The sequence below is a fragment of the Mobula birostris genome, chromosome 4 (assembly GCF_030028105.1).
Source record: "Mobula birostris isolate sMobBir1 chromosome 4, sMobBir1.hap1, whole genome shotgun sequence".
NCBI classification, from domain to species: domain Eukaryota; kingdom Metazoa; phylum Chordata; class Chondrichthyes; order Myliobatiformes; family Myliobatidae; genus Mobula; species Mobula birostris.
This window is the reverse complement of record NC_092373.1, coordinates 157,455,209-157,473,302: the sequence shown is the minus strand read 5'-3', so window position 1 is coordinate 157,473,302 and position 18,094 is coordinate 157,455,209. Positions and strand designations below refer to the sequence as shown.

Here is an 18,094-nt window from a genome sequence, read left to right as displayed (position 1 = left end):
GATAAACCAGATTGAGGTGTCATACTTCTGTTCTTGATAGAACTATGTATTGATCATGTCTTCTCTTCTCACCCAGAAACTCTGGACACAGACAAAGGCATGTCACATATTTGTTAGTCCATGCAGTAAATCTACCTATTGAAAGAGAGGTACACTTGATGCTCAAAATCATAATTACATAAACTAATAGAAAATTGAAGATGAACTCTATCACTTACCATGATTTTATTTCTAATAATGTTGTGGATGCTTTTCAAAGCAGGAAAAAGTTTGTATATAAAATGGAAGAATAGAGTAATATTCATATCTTCTTAGCTATGACTGTTTTCTTACTCTCATGCTGCAGTTTTGTCATTTTAAATGTTGAAGGCTTACTCCCACATTAACAAATGTTTGTGGAGCAAACATTCAAGTTGCTGTGTCCGTTTTGCATCATTGGTTGTTGAATTTCCAAAACTAATAATTAGGAGGACTAGTGAAAATAATTATGTTTCTAAATTCTACAATTTTTTATTAATTCAGGTTGTAGAGCTTCAAAGCAGATTGTCTGAGGAGTCAAAAAAAGCAGACAAAATGGAATTTGAGTATAAAAGATTGAAAGAGAAAGTGGACACCCTACAGAAAGAAAAAGAAGTAAGATTCTTTTTAGTTTGTTTGAGATTTTTATAACTAAGTCTGATACTTAAGCTATATTTGAAACTGAAGTCTATTTTGACAAACTATCATAGATTATTTATAAGTTTTACATTGGTGCGGCAGTTGTTTGTATACACTTTTTTCCTCTTTCAGTCAACCTGTTGAAAGCAATATGGTATTGTAGCAAAAGTTTTTGGGAATCTCTGAACAAAATACTTGCTATATTTGCAAAAACATGAAGCATTTATTAACTGGGGAAATAGAGCTTATTTTAAATTTAACACATTCACAAAGTTTTGTAATATTTTAAATCCAAACAAGATTTTGTCATATTTCTAAAACTCAAATACTTCTAGAGGCTAAGAACAGAAAGAGATTCCTTAAAGGAGACAATTGAAGAACTGCGTTGTGTTCAAGTGCATCAAGGCCAACTCACAGCAGGTTTGTAATTAATATTTTATTTGTATTTTGCTTTGGTAATTTAGCAAACAATACAATGTACTTAACACAAGTAATTGCATCCAGTTATAATAACACTGTAACCTTAATATTTTCCATAGGACTTATTCCAATGAATAGTCAAGAGGCATCGGATAGTTTAGCAGCAGAAATAATAACCCCCGAAATTAAGTAAGTTAAAAGATTTGCTAATCTCTTTCAATAAGAGTATAATTTATTTCATAAGCAAATAATGTGATTGAACTTGGGCTGCCTTTTAGGATATATAATATACATCAGTTGTTTTGCACTGATGTTTAATATTTTTTCTAGCTTCTCATATTTTTAATTTCAGAATCTTTTTCTTTAACCTTTTCCAAAGAAACTTGAGTTCCATTTTGATACCTCAGCACTATTTGTAATTATAGGTTGTGAAATGCTGGAAATCCAGTGTTAGTAAAGACAAGGTTGATAGTTCTCAGACCACAGTGCTATTCGAATATTATGATGTGTAAATGTCTTTGTACAACGAACAAGCTAGTGAGTTGTAATCATGTATTCAAACTGCTTATAAAAAAAGTCAACAGTTATTGGGTATGGGTTTCTTGTCTGCCCTCCTTGCCTCTTTACTAGAGCCACTGAAGATGTGAATATTAATATTGTGTGCATCCAAATTAACCTTTCTCAGCTGAGGTTTAAATGAAAACTTATTAATGGGCTGTTTAGTTCTAAGGTCAGGAGCTTTGTACTTAGATGAGCTTATATAGAAACATTAAAACATGTTACTCAGAACAAAATAATTATAAGGTGAACTAAGTATCAGGTAAACATCATAGTATATCGTTTTCCATGGATAAATAGATTAATACTAAATTGAAATTCAGATGGGAAGCTTCTGATGGAGCTAAGATTAACAATACCAAAGGTAAATCATGAGAAAAATAGAAAGTATATTGAGGAAATGGGAAGGACTGAATGGAAAGGTGAATATAGAAATACGCAAACACGAGGAATTCTGCAAATGCTGGAAATTCAAGCAACACACATCAAAGTTGCTGGTGAACGCAGCAGGCTAGGCAGCATCTCTAGGAAGAGGTACAGTCAACGTTTCAGACCGGGACTCTTGGTTGACTGTACCTATTCCTAGAGATGCTGCCTGGCTTGCTGTGTTCACCAGCAACTTGGATGAATATAGAAATAGTTCATTTTTGTTTATTGTCATTCAACCATGTACATGTATACTGCTAAAAGAAACAAATTCCTTTGGACCAAGGTACACAACACAGTACATATAACTCACCCGGAACACATAAAGTAATATTACCACCAATAAATGAACAAATAATAAAATATATTCCAGAAGGTTGACATTTAGTGTAAGGTATGCAATATTTGCAGCATAAGTTTAAAAAGTACATAGAGCACTACTGTACTTCATACGTGACGAGACCTGGTGATAATGCAAAAGGAAATAGCTTAAAAAATTAGTCCTTAATGTCTCATGTTATTATCTTAAATCTCTGACCTTGTAGGGAAAAACTTATCCGATTGCAACATGAAAATAAAATCCTGAAGTTAAACCAAGAGGGCTCCGATAATGAAAAGATAGCTTTACTACAAAGTTTACTGGAAGATGCCAATAGGAGAGAGAGTGAACTGGAGACTGAGAACAGGTGATGAATATTTTTATGTACTATGTTAATTGTACATATGTCTTCAATTGATTTATTCTTAGTGGTTCAGTGTATAATAGTGGAACTGTACGGTGGCTTCTAGAGATCATTTCTCGTGTGTTTCATGAACAAATGAACTCAACTTGTGCTATGCTGATTTCAATGAGGCAGATGATAAGATGATGGTTGAATGGGATATTATACATGAAAGGCCACAGAGCCCAGAGATATAAAGCATAATGGTATTGTAGGTTTATGCAAATAAGCTGAAGTGAGGCATTTTATGTTTAACAAAACCCATAACATATTTATTGAACTCCAAAACCTACACAACCAAAGTAAGCTAAAAATCCTTACTTAACAGCGTCATCACGTCAGGCCAGAATTTTAAAGCAACAACTAACTCAGTGTCGGTGGTTGTGAATTTTGTACATTTCTCCCAATTACATTACCATACAGTATCTTGTATGAATGAAGGTTGCTCAATGAGGAAAATTGCTAATGTGCACTTTATTAGTTTTGAAACTGTTCTCAATTTTGAACAGGTTACTTCACTATTTTTGAAAGATAAGCTTTTTTTGGTGTGTGTGTATGTGCATCTGCGTGCGTCCGTGCGTGTGCGATGTTGGTGGGACGATGTCTTTTTCATGCCTTTACAAGGCGCAGAGCGAGAGAGAGAGAGACTGTCGCGCGCCACTCCTCACACAGACATTTCACAGTATTTTTCCCTTTACGAGTTCGAGTTGCGATCTCAACACTGAACCTGGCACAGATGGAAAGCGTACTCAGGAGTGGACCCAGCTGGGTTTGAACCCAGGAACCTCCATTCCAGAGTCTGGCGCTGATGTCATTGCACCACCAGCCAGCCGAAAGATAAGCTTTTTATGGAAAAGATCAATTTTTAAAGGAAATATCACTAGCTGTGTATATTAGCTAGAAACTCACTAATTATACATTATTAAAGAAAGAATCATGTGCCAGTAATCTGGAAAGGTCACAAGCAGAACCAGTGGCAGTGCTGTGGGGAAGTTATTGAAAATAAAACAAAATCTTCATAAATCCAATTCTGGCAATGGATTTCAGTGGAAATCAGAAATTAGAAGATAACTATATATGGGATTAGTGAATTCCTCAGTATGCACTTCATCATCTACTATGAGCAAATTTGGGGCATAAAGCATTTAAAAAACTCTTCGTTAAGGATCTTACATGTGGCATGCAACACACTATGGAATGAAGATGCACGTACTTGTAGTATCACGAATATGCCAGAAAATCACTTAGCAGCATTCTAACCTCTTAAAATCCTTGGGGAAAGATGTGGCCAAAGTTATAGGAGCAGAGACTGTAATAGTCTTGGTTAGAGTTCTGATCTACTATGAGTCACTTACAAGTACTCCTACATAGCATTGACAGCTCCATAGAGTCAATGGACTCTATCCTTCTGTTTCTTAGGCAGACCCTCGGCCAAGGATGTCTTGCTTCACAACAGTCCTATGCATTCTGATGTGGCTGAGGAGTCCAATGCAGGATACGCAGACTCTGCCACAGTGTTGATGGAGCAATGGATGGGTAGTTGGGGATGTGGCCTTTATATGCTCCTGTTGTTGACATCTAGTGGTTTTTCTCTCTTCCTGTAAATCTCTTACCAAAGTTAGTGGGAACCCAAGTAAAGTGCTTACTCTAGGAGTCTGCTGTTGGGTATGTGGTAGTTGTACCGAGCTTATTGGAACCAGTTGTTTGAGATTGGGACCTCAATTTTGGAAGTGCAGACTTTGATTTTGCTGAAACAGCATTGTTGATATCAGCAGTTTTTTGAGGTGACTACTGTGGAAAATGTGTGAGACAGAGGAAACAAATTGTCATCAAAAAGAGATAATTAAAGGAGGACAGTTGCACAAGGGAGAGAGGCACAGCTCTATATAGATAACTGAAATTTTTTTCATTTTTTTGTTTGTTAAAAGGCTAGCCAATCAGAGGATATTGGAAATACAATCTCAGGTTGAAGAACTTCAGAAGGCACTACAGGATCAGGGGTCAAGGGCTGAAGATGTGAGTTACCTACTGGGTTAAAAAGTACTTGTGATAACATTCTTAGTTCAAAATTATGCTCATAAACTGCATAAATTGTTTTAACATAACCAATTAACTGAAATCCTTTTCAAATAGCTGAAACCTTCTTGCCTTTGCCATTTTGTTTGTCTTCAGTTTATTTTCGTAGCTTTTTCAAAATCAGCTGTCTTGCAGTATGTCATTTGACAAAGCAGCGTCACCCTTCATGTCATTGCTTATGTTGCTTTTATCAAAAAAAAACTATTCATTTTAATATTAGAATTCTTCTCCAGTAGTTGGGAACTGAAGCTCGCTACCGGGATATTATAGGTTCAAGTCTCCAATTTGCCAGTTTAACTTGATTGATCCTCCCATACAAATATTTGACTGCTATAAAAGTAAATAGCTTAATGATGCCACAGAGGTTAACACCTGTTCATTGACCAGTGAAGTGCAGTAGCTTTTTGATGTTCTACTTTTTCTTTTAACTTCTAGATATGTTCATTTTACATCCAATATTTCAGTCAATTTCTAGCAAAACATTTACAATACATATTCACATATAGCTTTATTTTCATTTTTGCTGAAAACTATTGAAGAAAGAATGAGGAGTGCATATCCTTGACAATAAGGGGAAAAGTACTGTTTTTATTTTTTTTAATTAGTAATGAACTTGGGTTGCTTTGTGTGTAACATTGGTAACCTATCATTGTGAATGCCATTATTTTATTTTTCAAATTTAGGAAATGCCAAAGAAATAATGCAAAATAAAACTGGGTCAAAATGTACTTTCCTAAAGATGCAGAGCACTGACAAGTATATTTTGCGTCTTGGACAAAGTTTCAAAGAATATATCTATGTTATTCAGCACTGTTATTTCACAGTCATTAAGACCAAGAATCTGTTACAGATTAGTAAAGCTTATTTTAGCATGGGTTAGCATCTTTGATATATATTTTTAACTAATTATATATTTCTATTGTGCAACAGGGAACTTGGAACTCAAGAGCACATTTTTAAAAATAATTTTGTATTGCACAGAAATATACAAAGACAAAGCACTCTTTGGTGCTGGAAATTACATTTAAACTGAAATAATATATATTCCTGTCAGTTGGAACTGTTTGTAAAAGGTTCCAGACTTTGAAGAGAGCAGTTGGCAATCAGACTGAGAGGGTTGAGAGGAATGCTTACAGCATCACCAATGTATGAATTAGCTAGAAGTGAGTTAGTTCTATCTGGCATCCTTCTTGTGTTCCTTTAACACAATAATGTGCTTGAGGCAGGACTTCTTTCATGTTTAGACCTTTGAATTTAAAAAACACAATTTATATGCTTTTCATAGTGAAACTTCTATGGGTGTGCAAAATAATTTATGCATTTATGAAATTAATTTAAGAAAAATAACTTTCTGTATGATAGGAATGTTTAATTATAAAGTAACATTAGAAATTATTATTCCCTTAGTCTTTCCTTTCTGTGTTCCATTTGTTTCAGCAATAGTCAGAAAATTGGATGCTGCTCCACATAATGATCAAAAATGGCAGCCTGTACATTTGTTTCATTTCTGTAAATATCATTTGTGTTTTAGTGTGGAAACTGGAAGCCACTCATTTGCTTGAAAACAATGTGGATATTAAGAAATATGTATGAATAAAGTTCTCCAGATCAGGAGAGATGAAGGAGCTGCTACTGGTATCAGCTGAGAAGACAGACAAAACATACATGTGCCACAAATTAAGAGGCTTAAAATTTTTCTCGTTCATCTGTTACTGAAGAGTTTCTTCTGCTGGCTGGTGTTTTTGCTTCATACTAACATATTATCTCTGTTTCTTGCCATGGCCATCTGCTGTAGGCTATTGTGAGTATGCCTTCTTTTAAGTAACATCTTACCTTGCTAACTGCCAGCATTTACTAATGTCAAACTGAAATATTGAAACTTCAAAAATCACAATATTTGTACAGTTGCACTAATTAAGTTTGTACTTCAATATTCTGTTCGCTTTACATTTGGTACTTAGTATTTCATTTTTATCATTTACATTTGTGTATCTTTTTTTTAGTCAATTTTGCTGAAAAAGAAACTGGACGAACATTTGTAAGTATGATTTTAAACTCCTTAAAAGAAATGTTGAATAGGGCAAATAAAGTCAAAGTTGAGTTGTATTGTCATATGCACAAGTATTTGTATATAGAGGTGTGATGACAAATTTACTTGCAGCAAAATCACAGGCATATTACATCACATAAGCAGCCTTTACAAGAAAAACTTGTATAAATGATCCACTATTTTTACAAGAAAGAACACAATTATGACAAAAAAAACGCAAGTCCACTGTAGTGAAAAGTGACCATAGTATTGCTAAATTGTAGTGATGAGGGTTTTACCAGTTCATGAATTAAACGATTGAAGGAAAGTAGTTGTTCTTGAATCTGGTGGTGTGGGACTTCTAGCTTATCTACCTCCTTCCTGATGGTAGCTGCAAAAAGATGCCTGGTCCTGATAGTGGGGTCTTTCATGATAGGTGTTGCTTTCTTCAGACAGCACCTCCTGTCAATACTACCACTGGTGGGAGGGATATACCCATGGTGTATTGTGAAGAGTCGACTACTCTGCAGCTTGTTTATTTATTCAGAGATATAGCATGGAACAGGCCTCTCCAGTGCATTGAGCCACACTACCTAGCAACCAACCTGTTTAGCCTAATCAAGGGACAACTTACAGTGACTAATCAACTTACTAACCAGTATGTTTTTGGACTGTGGGAGGAAACCAGAGCACACGGAGGAAACCCACACACTCATGGAAAGGATGTACAAATTATCTGACCGACTGCATCAGAATTGAACTCTGAACTCTTGACGCCCTGAGCTGCACTAGTGTTGTGCTAGCTGTTACACTGCTGTGGCGCTCATTTTTTAAGTTCCTGTGCATTCAAATTGGCGTACAGGACCATAGTTCAACTTTCAACAGGACATCTGCAGAAGTTTGTTAATAAGGCATTAGCATAATGTTATACTGTTACTATTTTTTTTTAAATGTCTCAGCACTTTCAATATGCTTAATGGTATGTGGAAATATTTTTTGTAAATCCTCTTCAAAAATTCTAGTTTGCTAATACTGCCCAATCTGTCATCTCTGAATAATCAATAAGGTGATACTAAGTAATGTGGAAAGAGCTTTCAGGTGCTTCAACTCACCAATGAGTTGCCCACCATTGCTCAATGTGGGTTTCACCAAGGGCACTCAGCTCAAGACCTCAGCACAGCTTTGGTCCAAAATGGAATAAAAAGTTGAATTCTATAGATCAACAAATGCTCACCTTGCCAGCGGTGCCCAGACAATACTTTGTTGTATCCTCAACAAAGGAAAAGTGATAAAAGGACTTAGCAAATAAAAGGACATGGCAAATAAAAGTGAAAAATCATATTTTAAAAGCAATCCAAATCTACTTTCCAAATTACACACTACTTAAACAGTTTATTTTTAATGTTCAAGTAAGAGTCAGAACTTTTTAAATTTGATGCATGATTCATTAGGAACATGCTAATTTCTGCTTGAGCTCCATTTTACCATCCAAATCTCTCTTTTTTTATTACCATCTAAATAACTGATCATGTGTGTCTAATGTGATAGAGAATTTTAAGGATTCACATTCATTGTGAAAAATTTTGGTTTCAGTCCTAACTGCTTTATCCTGATGCTGTGATATCTGCTTTGAAGGAATGGGAAAGAGGGGGAATTGAAGGAGTGGGGGGGGGGGGGAGTGGGAGAACCTGAAGGGGTGGTGGTGGGAGGGGAAGCGGGAAGGAAGTAGAAAGTCACCAGTCTAATTTCTAGGATGAGAGGGAGTTGTCCTGATTGAATAGTGGCTAGATAATTTGAATCTGTATTCATGGAGTTCAGGAGATTTAGGGGTGACTTTAGTTAAATATGTAAGTTTCTAAGGTGCTTGACAGGGTAGATATTGAGGTGTTTTCACCAATGAGAGAGCCATGAACAAGGGGACATCACTACAAAGTAAGGGAATGGTCATTTAAAAGTGATGTGCATAGAAACATCTTCTCCCAGCGCTCTGTGAATCTCTGGAATATCATTTGAAGTGGCAATAGGTAAGTATTTGAAAGACTAAAAAATTTAGCATAATGAGAAACAGGCACAGAAGAGGAGCTCAGGCCAAGTCAATCAGTGGATGGAGGAAAGGAAGAGGGGACAGAAGAGGGAAGGAAGAAAGAAGAATGAAAGGAGATGATGGGATGGGAAGGCAGAAGGAAGATGGGAGGAAAGTAGGAAAGGGAAGTGGGTGAAGGAAGGGGAAAGAGGAGATGAGATAAAAAGAGAATACCAAAAGTTTTATTAGATATATAAAGAGTAAAAGAGAGACAAGAGTGGATATTGGACTGCTGGAAAATGACACTGGAGAGGTAGTAATGGGGAATAAACAAATGGCGGAAGAAGTGAATGAGATTTTGCATCACTTTGGAAGACAACAACATGTCAGAAATTTGAATGTTAAGTGGCAGAAATGAGTGTAGTTGTTATTACTAAGGAGAAGATGCATTGGAAGCTAAAAGGTCTGAAGATGTGTAAGTCTTGGATCAGCATGTGGAATTATGATGCTAGCCATAAGTGAGACTTGGTTGCAGGAGGGAGAGGACTGGCAGCTCAGTGTTCTGGGGTTCTGTTGTTTTAGATGATAAACTGGGAGGGATTAAAGGGGAGGGTTGGCATTACTAGTCAGGAAAAATATCATGGCAGTGCTCAGTAAGGACAGACTTGACAGTTCATCTAGTGAGGCTTTACGGGTAGACTGAGCATTTAGAAAGGTATGACCAGGTTAATGGGATTATATTATAGACCACCCAACAGTTTGTAGGATTTAGAGAAGCAAATATATAGAGAGATCCCAGACTGTTGCAAAAAACACAAGGTTGTAGTAGGTGATTTTAACTTTCCACATATTGACTGGGACTTCTATATTGTAAAAGGGCTGGATAGGAATGAGTTTGTCTACTGTGATCAGGAAAATTTCCTTAATCACTTCATAGAAATCCCAACTGGAGAGAGTGTGATATTACAAACCCCATTTCCAGAAAAGTTGGGATATTTTCCAAAATGCAATAAAAACAAAAATCTGTGGTATGTTAATTCATGTGAACCTTTATTTAATTGACAAAAGTACAAAGAAAAGATTTTCAATAGTTTTACTGACCAACTTAATTGTATTTTGTAAATATACACAAATTTAGGATTTGATGGCTGCAACACACTCAACAAAAGTTGGGACAGAGTTAAAATAAGATTGAAGAGTGCACAGAATATTCAAGTAACTCTGGTTTGGAAGACTCCACATTAAGCAGGCTAATTGGTAGCAGGTGAGGTATCATGACTGGGTATAAAAGTAGTGTCCATCAAAGGCTCAGTCTTTGCAAGCAAGGATGGTTCGTGGCTCACCCCTTTGTGCCAAAATCTGTGAGAGAATTGTTAGTCAGTTCAAAAGGAACATTTCTCAACGCAAGATTGCAGAGAATTTAATTCTTTTAACATCTACAGTACATAATATTTTGAAAAGATTCAGAGAATTCAGAGACATCTCAGTGCGTAAAGGGCAAGGTCAGAAACCACTGTTGAATGCGCGTGATCTTCGAGCCCTCAGGCGGCACTGCCTAAGAAACCGTCATGCTACTGTGACAATTATAGCCGCCTGGGCTCGGGAGTACTTCGGAAAACCATTGTCACTCAACACAGTCCGTCGCTGCATCCAGAAATGCAACTTGAAACTATATTACGCAAGGAGGAAGCCATACATCAACTCTATGCAGAAACGCCAGCGAGTTCTCTGGGCTCGAGCTCATCTCAGATGGACCGAAAGACTGTGGAACCGTGTGCTGTGGTCAGATGAGTCCACATTTCAGCTAGTTTTTGGAAAAAAACGAGCGTCGAGTTCTCCGTGCCAAAGATGAAAACGACCATCCAGATTGTTATCAGCGCAAGGTGCAAAAGCCAGCATCTATGATGGTATGGGGGTGCATCAGTGCCCTTGGCATGGGTGAGTTGCATGTATGTGAAGGTACCATTGACCCTGAGGCGTATATTAGGATTTTAGAGAGACATATGTTGCCATCAAGGCGACGTCTCTTCCCAGGACGTCCATGCTTATTTCAGCAGGACAATGCCAGACCACATTCTGCACAGGCTACAACAGCGTGGCATTGTAGGCAGAGAGTGCGTGTGCTTGACTGGCCTGCTGCCAGTCCAGATCTATCTCCTATTGAAAATGTATGGCGCATCATGAAGAGGAGAATCAGACAATGGAGACCACTGACTGTTGAGCAGCTGAAGTCTTATATCAAGCAAGAATGGACAAAATTTCCAATTGCAAATCTACTACAATTAGTATCCTCAATTCCAAAACGATTAAAAAGTGTTATTAAAAGGAAAGGTGATGTAACACAATGGTAAACATGCCTCTGTCCCAACTTTTGTTGAGTGTGTTTGCAGCCATCAAATTCTAAACTTGTGCATGTTTACAAAATACAATTAAGTTGGTCAGTAAAACTATTGAAAATCTTTTTTTTGTACTTTGGTCAGTTAAATAAAGATTCGCGTGAATTAACATACCACAGATTTTTGTTTTTATTGCATTTCGGAAAATATCCCAACTTTTCTGGTAATGGGTTTGTAGATCTCCTGTTAGGAAATGAAACAGGGCAGGTAGGTGACAGAAGTTTGTTTAGGGGAACATTTTAAGTCCAATGATCATAATGCCATTTATTTCAAAGTAATAATGGAAGAGGATAGGTTTGGTCCTTTGGTTGAGATTCTAAATTAGAGAAAGGCCAATTTTGATAGTTTCAGAAAGAATATGGCAAATGTAGATTGGGATAGGTTGTTTTCCTGCAAAGATGAAGTTGGTAAGTGGGAGGGCTTCAAAAGTGAAGTTTTGAGAGCACAGAGTTTTTATGTTCTTGTAGAATAAAAGGCAAAGGTAACAAGTTTATGGAACCTTGGTTTTTGAGAGATTTTGAGGTGCTGGTTAAGAAAAAGATGGAGGCGCATGGCAAGTATAGGCAGATAGGTACTTAAGTATAAGAAATGTGCTTAAGAAAATCAGGAGGGCTAAAAGAATACACTACATTGCTCTAGCAGACAAGGTGAAGGAGAATTTAAGGGCTTCTACAGATGTATTGAGCAAAAAGGATAGCAAGGGGCAGAGCTGGTCCTCTGGAAGATCAGAATGGTAAATTTTATGAGGGGTGATTGATGAGTTTGTGGCCTAACGTAGAAGGAGTTATTTTTAGAAAACCTACCACATTTATGTTTCAACATAGCCCCCTCCTACATGTACACACTTAGTCCAGCGTCATGGAGAATACGGATCCCTTCTTTGTAGAAGTGGTCCACAGCAGGGGTGATTGATAAGTTCATGGCCTAAGGTAGAAGGAGATGAGTTATTAACTTCAAACTTTCTGCATTATTACTCAAAGAGTTGAACTGCACGTACATGTAACGAGAGCTTGTTGGACCTCCAGGTGGTCCACAGCAGGGATGATTGATAAGTTCGTGGCCTAAGGTAGAAGGAGATGAGTTATACAGCTCTCGTTACATGCACGTGCAGTTCAACTCTGTGTGAAAGTGCGGAAAATTTGAAGTTAATAACTCATCTTCTCCTACCTTAGGCTACGAACTTATTAATCACCCCTGTTGTGGACCACTTCTGGAGGTCCAAGACGCCGGCTTTTACAAAGAAGTGATCCGTATGCTCCATGACTGCTGGACTAATTGTGTAAGTGTAGGAAAAATAAATGTGCTAGGGTTTCTAAAATTGACTCCTTCTACTTTAGGCTATGAATTTATCAATCACCCCTCGTATGCATGGAGCCGTAAGTGATGGGGAGATCTTAAATGGATTTTTTTGCACTTGTAGTTACTCGGGAGATGGAAGCAGAGTCTATAGAAGTGAGGCAAAGCAGCAGTGAGGTCATGGACCCTATATAGATTACAGAGAAGGAGATGTTTGCTCTCTTGAGACAAATTAGGATGGATAAATCGCCAGGGTCTGACCAGATGGACCCTGTGGGAGGCTAGTGCAGAAATTGTAGGGGCCCGAGCAGAGATATCTAAAACACCCTTGGCCATGGATGATGTTCCAGATGACTGGAGGATAGCTAATGTTCCATTGTTTGAGATAGGCTCTAAGAATAAGCCAGTTGTGTTAAACACAAGACAGTTGTGTTTAACCAATCTTATAGAGTTGTTTGAGGAAGTTACCAGGAAAGTTGATGAGGCAAGGCAGTGGCTGTTGTCTACATGCCTTGACCAAATCCTGCATGGGAATTTCATCATGAAGGCTCAGTTGCTTAGTATTCAAGATGAGGTAGTAAATTGGATTGGACATTGGCATTACAGGAGAAGCCAGAGAATGGTAGTAGATGGTTGCCTCTCTGACTGGAGACCTGTGACTAGTGGTGTGCCGCAGGGATTGGTGCTGGGCCCATTGTTGTTTGGTATCTATATCAATGATCTGGATGATAATGCAGTAGACTGGACCAGCAAATTTACAGATTGCACCAACATTGGGGGTGCAATCTAGTAGGATTTGAACCAGCTGGAAGAATGAGCTGAAATATAGCAGATGAAATTTAATGCAGACAGGTTTGAGCTGTTGCACTTTGGCGGGTGGGTCAAGCAGGGTAGGTCTTAAATGATGAGCGGTAGGGCCCTGAGGAGTGTGGTAGAACAGAGGGATCTGGAAATATAGTTCCATTATTCCTTGAAAGTGGCATCATAGGTAGATAGGGTCATAAAGAAAGCTTTTTCCGTATTGGCCTTCATAAATCAATGTACTTAGTACAGGAGTTGGGATGTTTTGTTGAAATTGTATAAGATGGTTGGGGGCAAATTTAGAATATTGTATGTCGTTTTGGTCACTTACCTACAGGAAAGATATCAATAAAATTGGAAGGTTGAATAGTTAGGACCTTATTCCCTAGAACATAGATTGAGGGGAGATTTGATAGCGATATACAAAATTATGAGGGGTGTCGATAGGGTAAATGCAAGCAGGTTTTTTCCACTGAGGTTGCATGAGACTACAACTTGAGGCCATGGGTTAAAGGTGAAAGGTGAAATGTTTAAGGGAAACTTCTTCACTCAACAGGTGGTGAGAGTGTGGAATGAGCTGCTAATGCCAGTGGTGGATGTGGGTTCGATTTCAACATTTAAGGGAAATTTGAATACGTACATGGCTGGGAAGGGTATGGAGGGCTATGGTCCAGGCGCAGGTTGATGAGTCTAGGTAGATTAATAGTTTGGCACAGACTAGATGGGCCAAAGGGCCTGTTTCTTTGCTGCAGTGGTCTATAGCTATGTCCTTCAGTGCAGGTAGCTGCATATGTTTGTTCCATCTGCTCCTGTGGAGTAGTAAAGTGTCATGCAGCAGATATCTGTAATGATTGGTATTGAGCAGCAGATATGGGCTGAAATGGAACTGAGTAGGTTAAAAGTCAGGCTGTCCTGTGAGTACTTGGTATGCCTGGGAGGCACTTTTACAAGCCTGTGTCATTCCTGCAGAAGAGTGTTAGAACAAAGCAAGTGAGAAATGTAAAGAAGAAGTGGTTGCAGCAAATGTGTTTAAGGATGATTTGGATCCTTATGCTTTTGTCATCCAAGGTTTTTCAGGAGTCAAGAATGCTTAAAATTTGTTTCTTACAGTTGTTTTATTAAGCGCTACAAGAACAAAAGAAACAGGAGGAAAAGAAAGAGCAAAGAGACCGATAAAATGTGGTCTGGTCTTCTTATACCAGACCACCGATAACGCACGTTCTATTGAAAATTCTGTAGCTTAAATTAACCTGTAAGATGGCCCTTAATCAAGTAACATGATAGCTGCTGCTGAAACCAAGAAGTTTCCTTAAAAAATACAGAGGTAACTGCAACCACTAGAAAACCTACTGAACAATTACATGTATATAGATAAATATATAAAAATACAAACAAGCATAAGAAAGTTAAACAAAGAACATTAACAGTTGTACAGTCCAATCCAACAGATGCAATCTTAACTACTGAGTTCCTCCAGCGTTTTATGTGTTTTGCCTTTTGAGATGTAAGGAAAGTCCATTATTCCATCAGAGTGTTGTGTGCATTAGAAAGTATTAGCATTAAGGAGAGAATAGGCAAACTTGGTTTGATTTCTTTGTTAAATGACATTTGGAGCACTGTGTGTGAGTCTGGACACCATTAAGGAATGGTGTGGAAGTTTGGAAAGGATACAGAAGAGATCCACCAAGATGTTGCCGGGATTCAAAAGTATTAGTGATGAGGAGAGATTGGACAAACTTATATTGTTTTTTTAAATGTGGAGGCTGAGGGAAGTGTATACAATTATGAGAGGCATGGAAAGAGTAGTCACAGTCTTTTTATGTGTGGAAATATCAAATACTAGAAGTCATAGGCTTAAGGTGAGAGGGCAGAAGTTTAAAGGAGATTTGAGATATGTTTAATTTTACACAGAGAGTGGTGGGTGCCTGAAATGTGCTGCTGGGGAAGTGGTGGAAGCAGATACACTAGCAACATTTAAGAGGCATTTGAACAGACGCATGAACAGCCAAGGAATGGAGGGATTTAGGCTATGTGCAGATAGATGTGCAGTTTGAATTGGCATCATGGTCAGCACAGATATTGTGGACATAAGGGCCTATTCCTATGCTGTAAAATTCTGTATGTCATACAGACTTGGAAAGACTGTCAAGGAAGAAGAATTTTTTATAACATTGACCAAATCACATTAATGGTTATTGGTAACATATCCGCACTTTCAAAAAGTTGTTTAATTTCATTGAAGGCATTTTTCATTTGTGCAATATCTGTTTTTCTGGTATTTTACAAGCCCTTAGTTTTTTTTTCAGTTTCTAGCAAATGGTCATAATCTTTTCATGGAGTTTATTGTAAGATACTAAAAACTTAGTAATGTTTTTCAATGCCTTGGTGGTATAATGTCTCGGTGTTGAACTGGTGTTGGATGTTTCAGGGAGAAGCTTCATGAAGCTCATACAGAGCTTCAGAAGAAACGAGCATACATTGATGACTTGGAACCAAAATACAATAACAGCTGTAAGTTTAAAAAAAAAATATTTATATATATATATATATATACAGTAAATATACTCCTTTAAAAATGATCAGTCTGATGTGATTAAAGCAGTATTTATTATATTGTTATGTTTATAATAATTAAGCATTATCCATCATATATGATCTAATCTTAAATTTGACCATACTCTTTCAGCACTGGAGGCCTAGATATGATTTCCCTCTTACTATACACAGTGACAAGTAATTTGTTTTTGAAAATTCCTGTAATTTTGCTGTGACTTAAAAAAACTTTATTTATTCAGCTGATCAGTTGTATACCTGCCTTGTATAGCTCAAAAGATTGAAGAGCTTCAGGAAGCCTTAAGAAAGAAAGATGAAGATATGAAGCAAATGGAGGACAGATATAAGAAGTATCTAGAAAAAGCAAAGAGTGTGAGTTAAATATTTCTAAGCTCCCTGAAGATACACAATTCTGAAAATTAATATTAATATTAATGGATTACTAATACTGCTTTGGTTGTTCTTTAATGGTTTATTTTGCACAGGGGAATAAAATAAAGTTATTGAGTTGTGTATGGCTGAGATTCAGTTATATTGAAGCTGTAGATATAGTTTCTCCTTGATCTTAAAATCAAACCACACAAGTTATCGTTAACTCACCTGAAGCCATTAGTCAATGGCACATAAAAATGACATTGAGTGACAGGAGGATTAAAAGACTTTGAGCTAGAACAGTGTATTGTGTGGAGGGAAAATCTTGAAAATTAACAATGTCAGTGGGATAAATGGGGGTTGGGGGGAACTGGCATGTGACCATACGAGGTTTCTGGTATTAAATGTACATCATACAGTGGTGCTAGAAAGTTTGTGAACCCTGTAGAATTTCCCTATTTCTGAATAAATATGAACCTAAAATGTGATCAGATCTTCACACAAGTCCTAAAACTAGATAAAGAGAACCCAATTAAATAAATAATACAAAAATCATTATACTTGTTCATTTATTTATTGAGAAAAATGATCCAATATTACATGTATTCGTTGGAAAACGTATGTGAACCTTTGTTTTCAGTAACTGGTGTGACTCCCCCCTCCCCCCATACAGCAATATCTTCAACCAAACGTTTCTGGTAACTGTTAATCAGTTTTGGACATTGGCTTGGAGGAATTTTAGGCCATTCCTCACAAAACTGCTTCAATTCTGGGATGTTGGTGGGTTTCCTTGCATGAACTGCTTGCTTCAGGACCTCCCACAACGTTTTTAACAGATCAACAGTTACTGGCAACGTTTGGTTGAAGTTATTGCTGACCAAGGGGGTCACACCAGTTACTGAAGGCAATGGTTCAGATACTTTCTTCCAACAAATACATGTAATATTTTTAGCAATAAATAAATGAACAAGTATAAATGTTTTTTTGTGTTATTTAATTGGGTTCTCTTTATCTAGTTTTAGGACTTGTGTGAAGATCTTATCATATTTTAGGTCAAACTTATGCAGAAACAGAGGAAGTTCTATAGGGTTTGCTAAGTTTCTAATACCACTGTATATTGACTTGCATAGTCATGAGAATACCTGTGCTTATACTCCCTGAGTTAGCCTTTCTGTGTTTGATTAAGATGCCTCTATGTATTAGTCCTGTTTTTTTTCCTTCAAAATTAGCCACTAAGTAATAAATGTTTGAACAGAATTGTTCTTTATTTTTTAGGTTATCAGAACTTTGGACCCTAAGCAGAACCAAGGAGCAGCCCCAGAAGTTCAGTCCCTGAAAAATCAACTGCAAGAAAAGGAACGAATGTTGCATTCCTTATCGGTATGATACTGAGCAGTAATGTATTTCTGTTTTCTTATCTACATTTTATTCTGACTTGATTAATCTATTCCCAGAATTTAGATAATTGCATTCATCCTTACATTGTGAATTAATTACATTGTAATCTATTGAACAAGAACAGCCCCATTTGGTTTGTGCTTGATACCTGATTAGCTAATACCATTTTGACCTGGTACAGGCACAGCTTCATCTTAAACTTATGAAGGATAAAATACTTACCACCACCGGAGCAAACATTGTGGTGTCTAAGGTCAATAGTGAATCAGAGACCATGGAAGATAATGGTATTCAAACATCCAATACTGCTCCTTAAGTACCACTTTACAATAAAACCATTGTCTCTTTGGACTTACAGACTGCAAAT

At 37.2% G+C, this 18,094-nt stretch overlaps 1 protein-coding gene across 7 annotated transcripts in view; it reads left to right on the top strand.

Annotated features, from left to right (window-relative positions):
• LOC140196685 (protein Hook homolog 3) overlaps window positions 1-18,094 on the top strand; it is a 103,584-nt gene that overhangs the window by 69,397 nt on the left and 16,093 nt on the right. For all 7 annotated transcript variants that reach the window (XM_072256309.1, XM_072256307.1, XM_072256306.1 and 4 more), the window contains exons 12-20: window positions 523-633; window positions 993-1,077; window positions 1,197-1,266; window positions 2,607-2,747; window positions 4,712-4,799; window positions 6,863-6,897; window positions 15,833-15,915; window positions 16,229-16,329; window positions 17,605-17,709. In XM_072256309.1, the coding sequence (XP_072112410.1) occupies window positions 523-633; window positions 993-1,077; window positions 1,197-1,266; window positions 2,607-2,747; window positions 4,712-4,799; window positions 6,863-6,897; window positions 15,833-15,915; window positions 16,229-16,329; window positions 17,605-17,709 (819 nt within the window). The remainder of the gene's footprint in view (window positions 1-522; window positions 634-992; window positions 1,078-1,196; window positions 1,267-2,606; window positions 2,748-4,711; window positions 4,800-6,862; window positions 6,898-15,832; window positions 15,916-16,228; window positions 16,330-17,604; window positions 17,710-18,094) is intronic.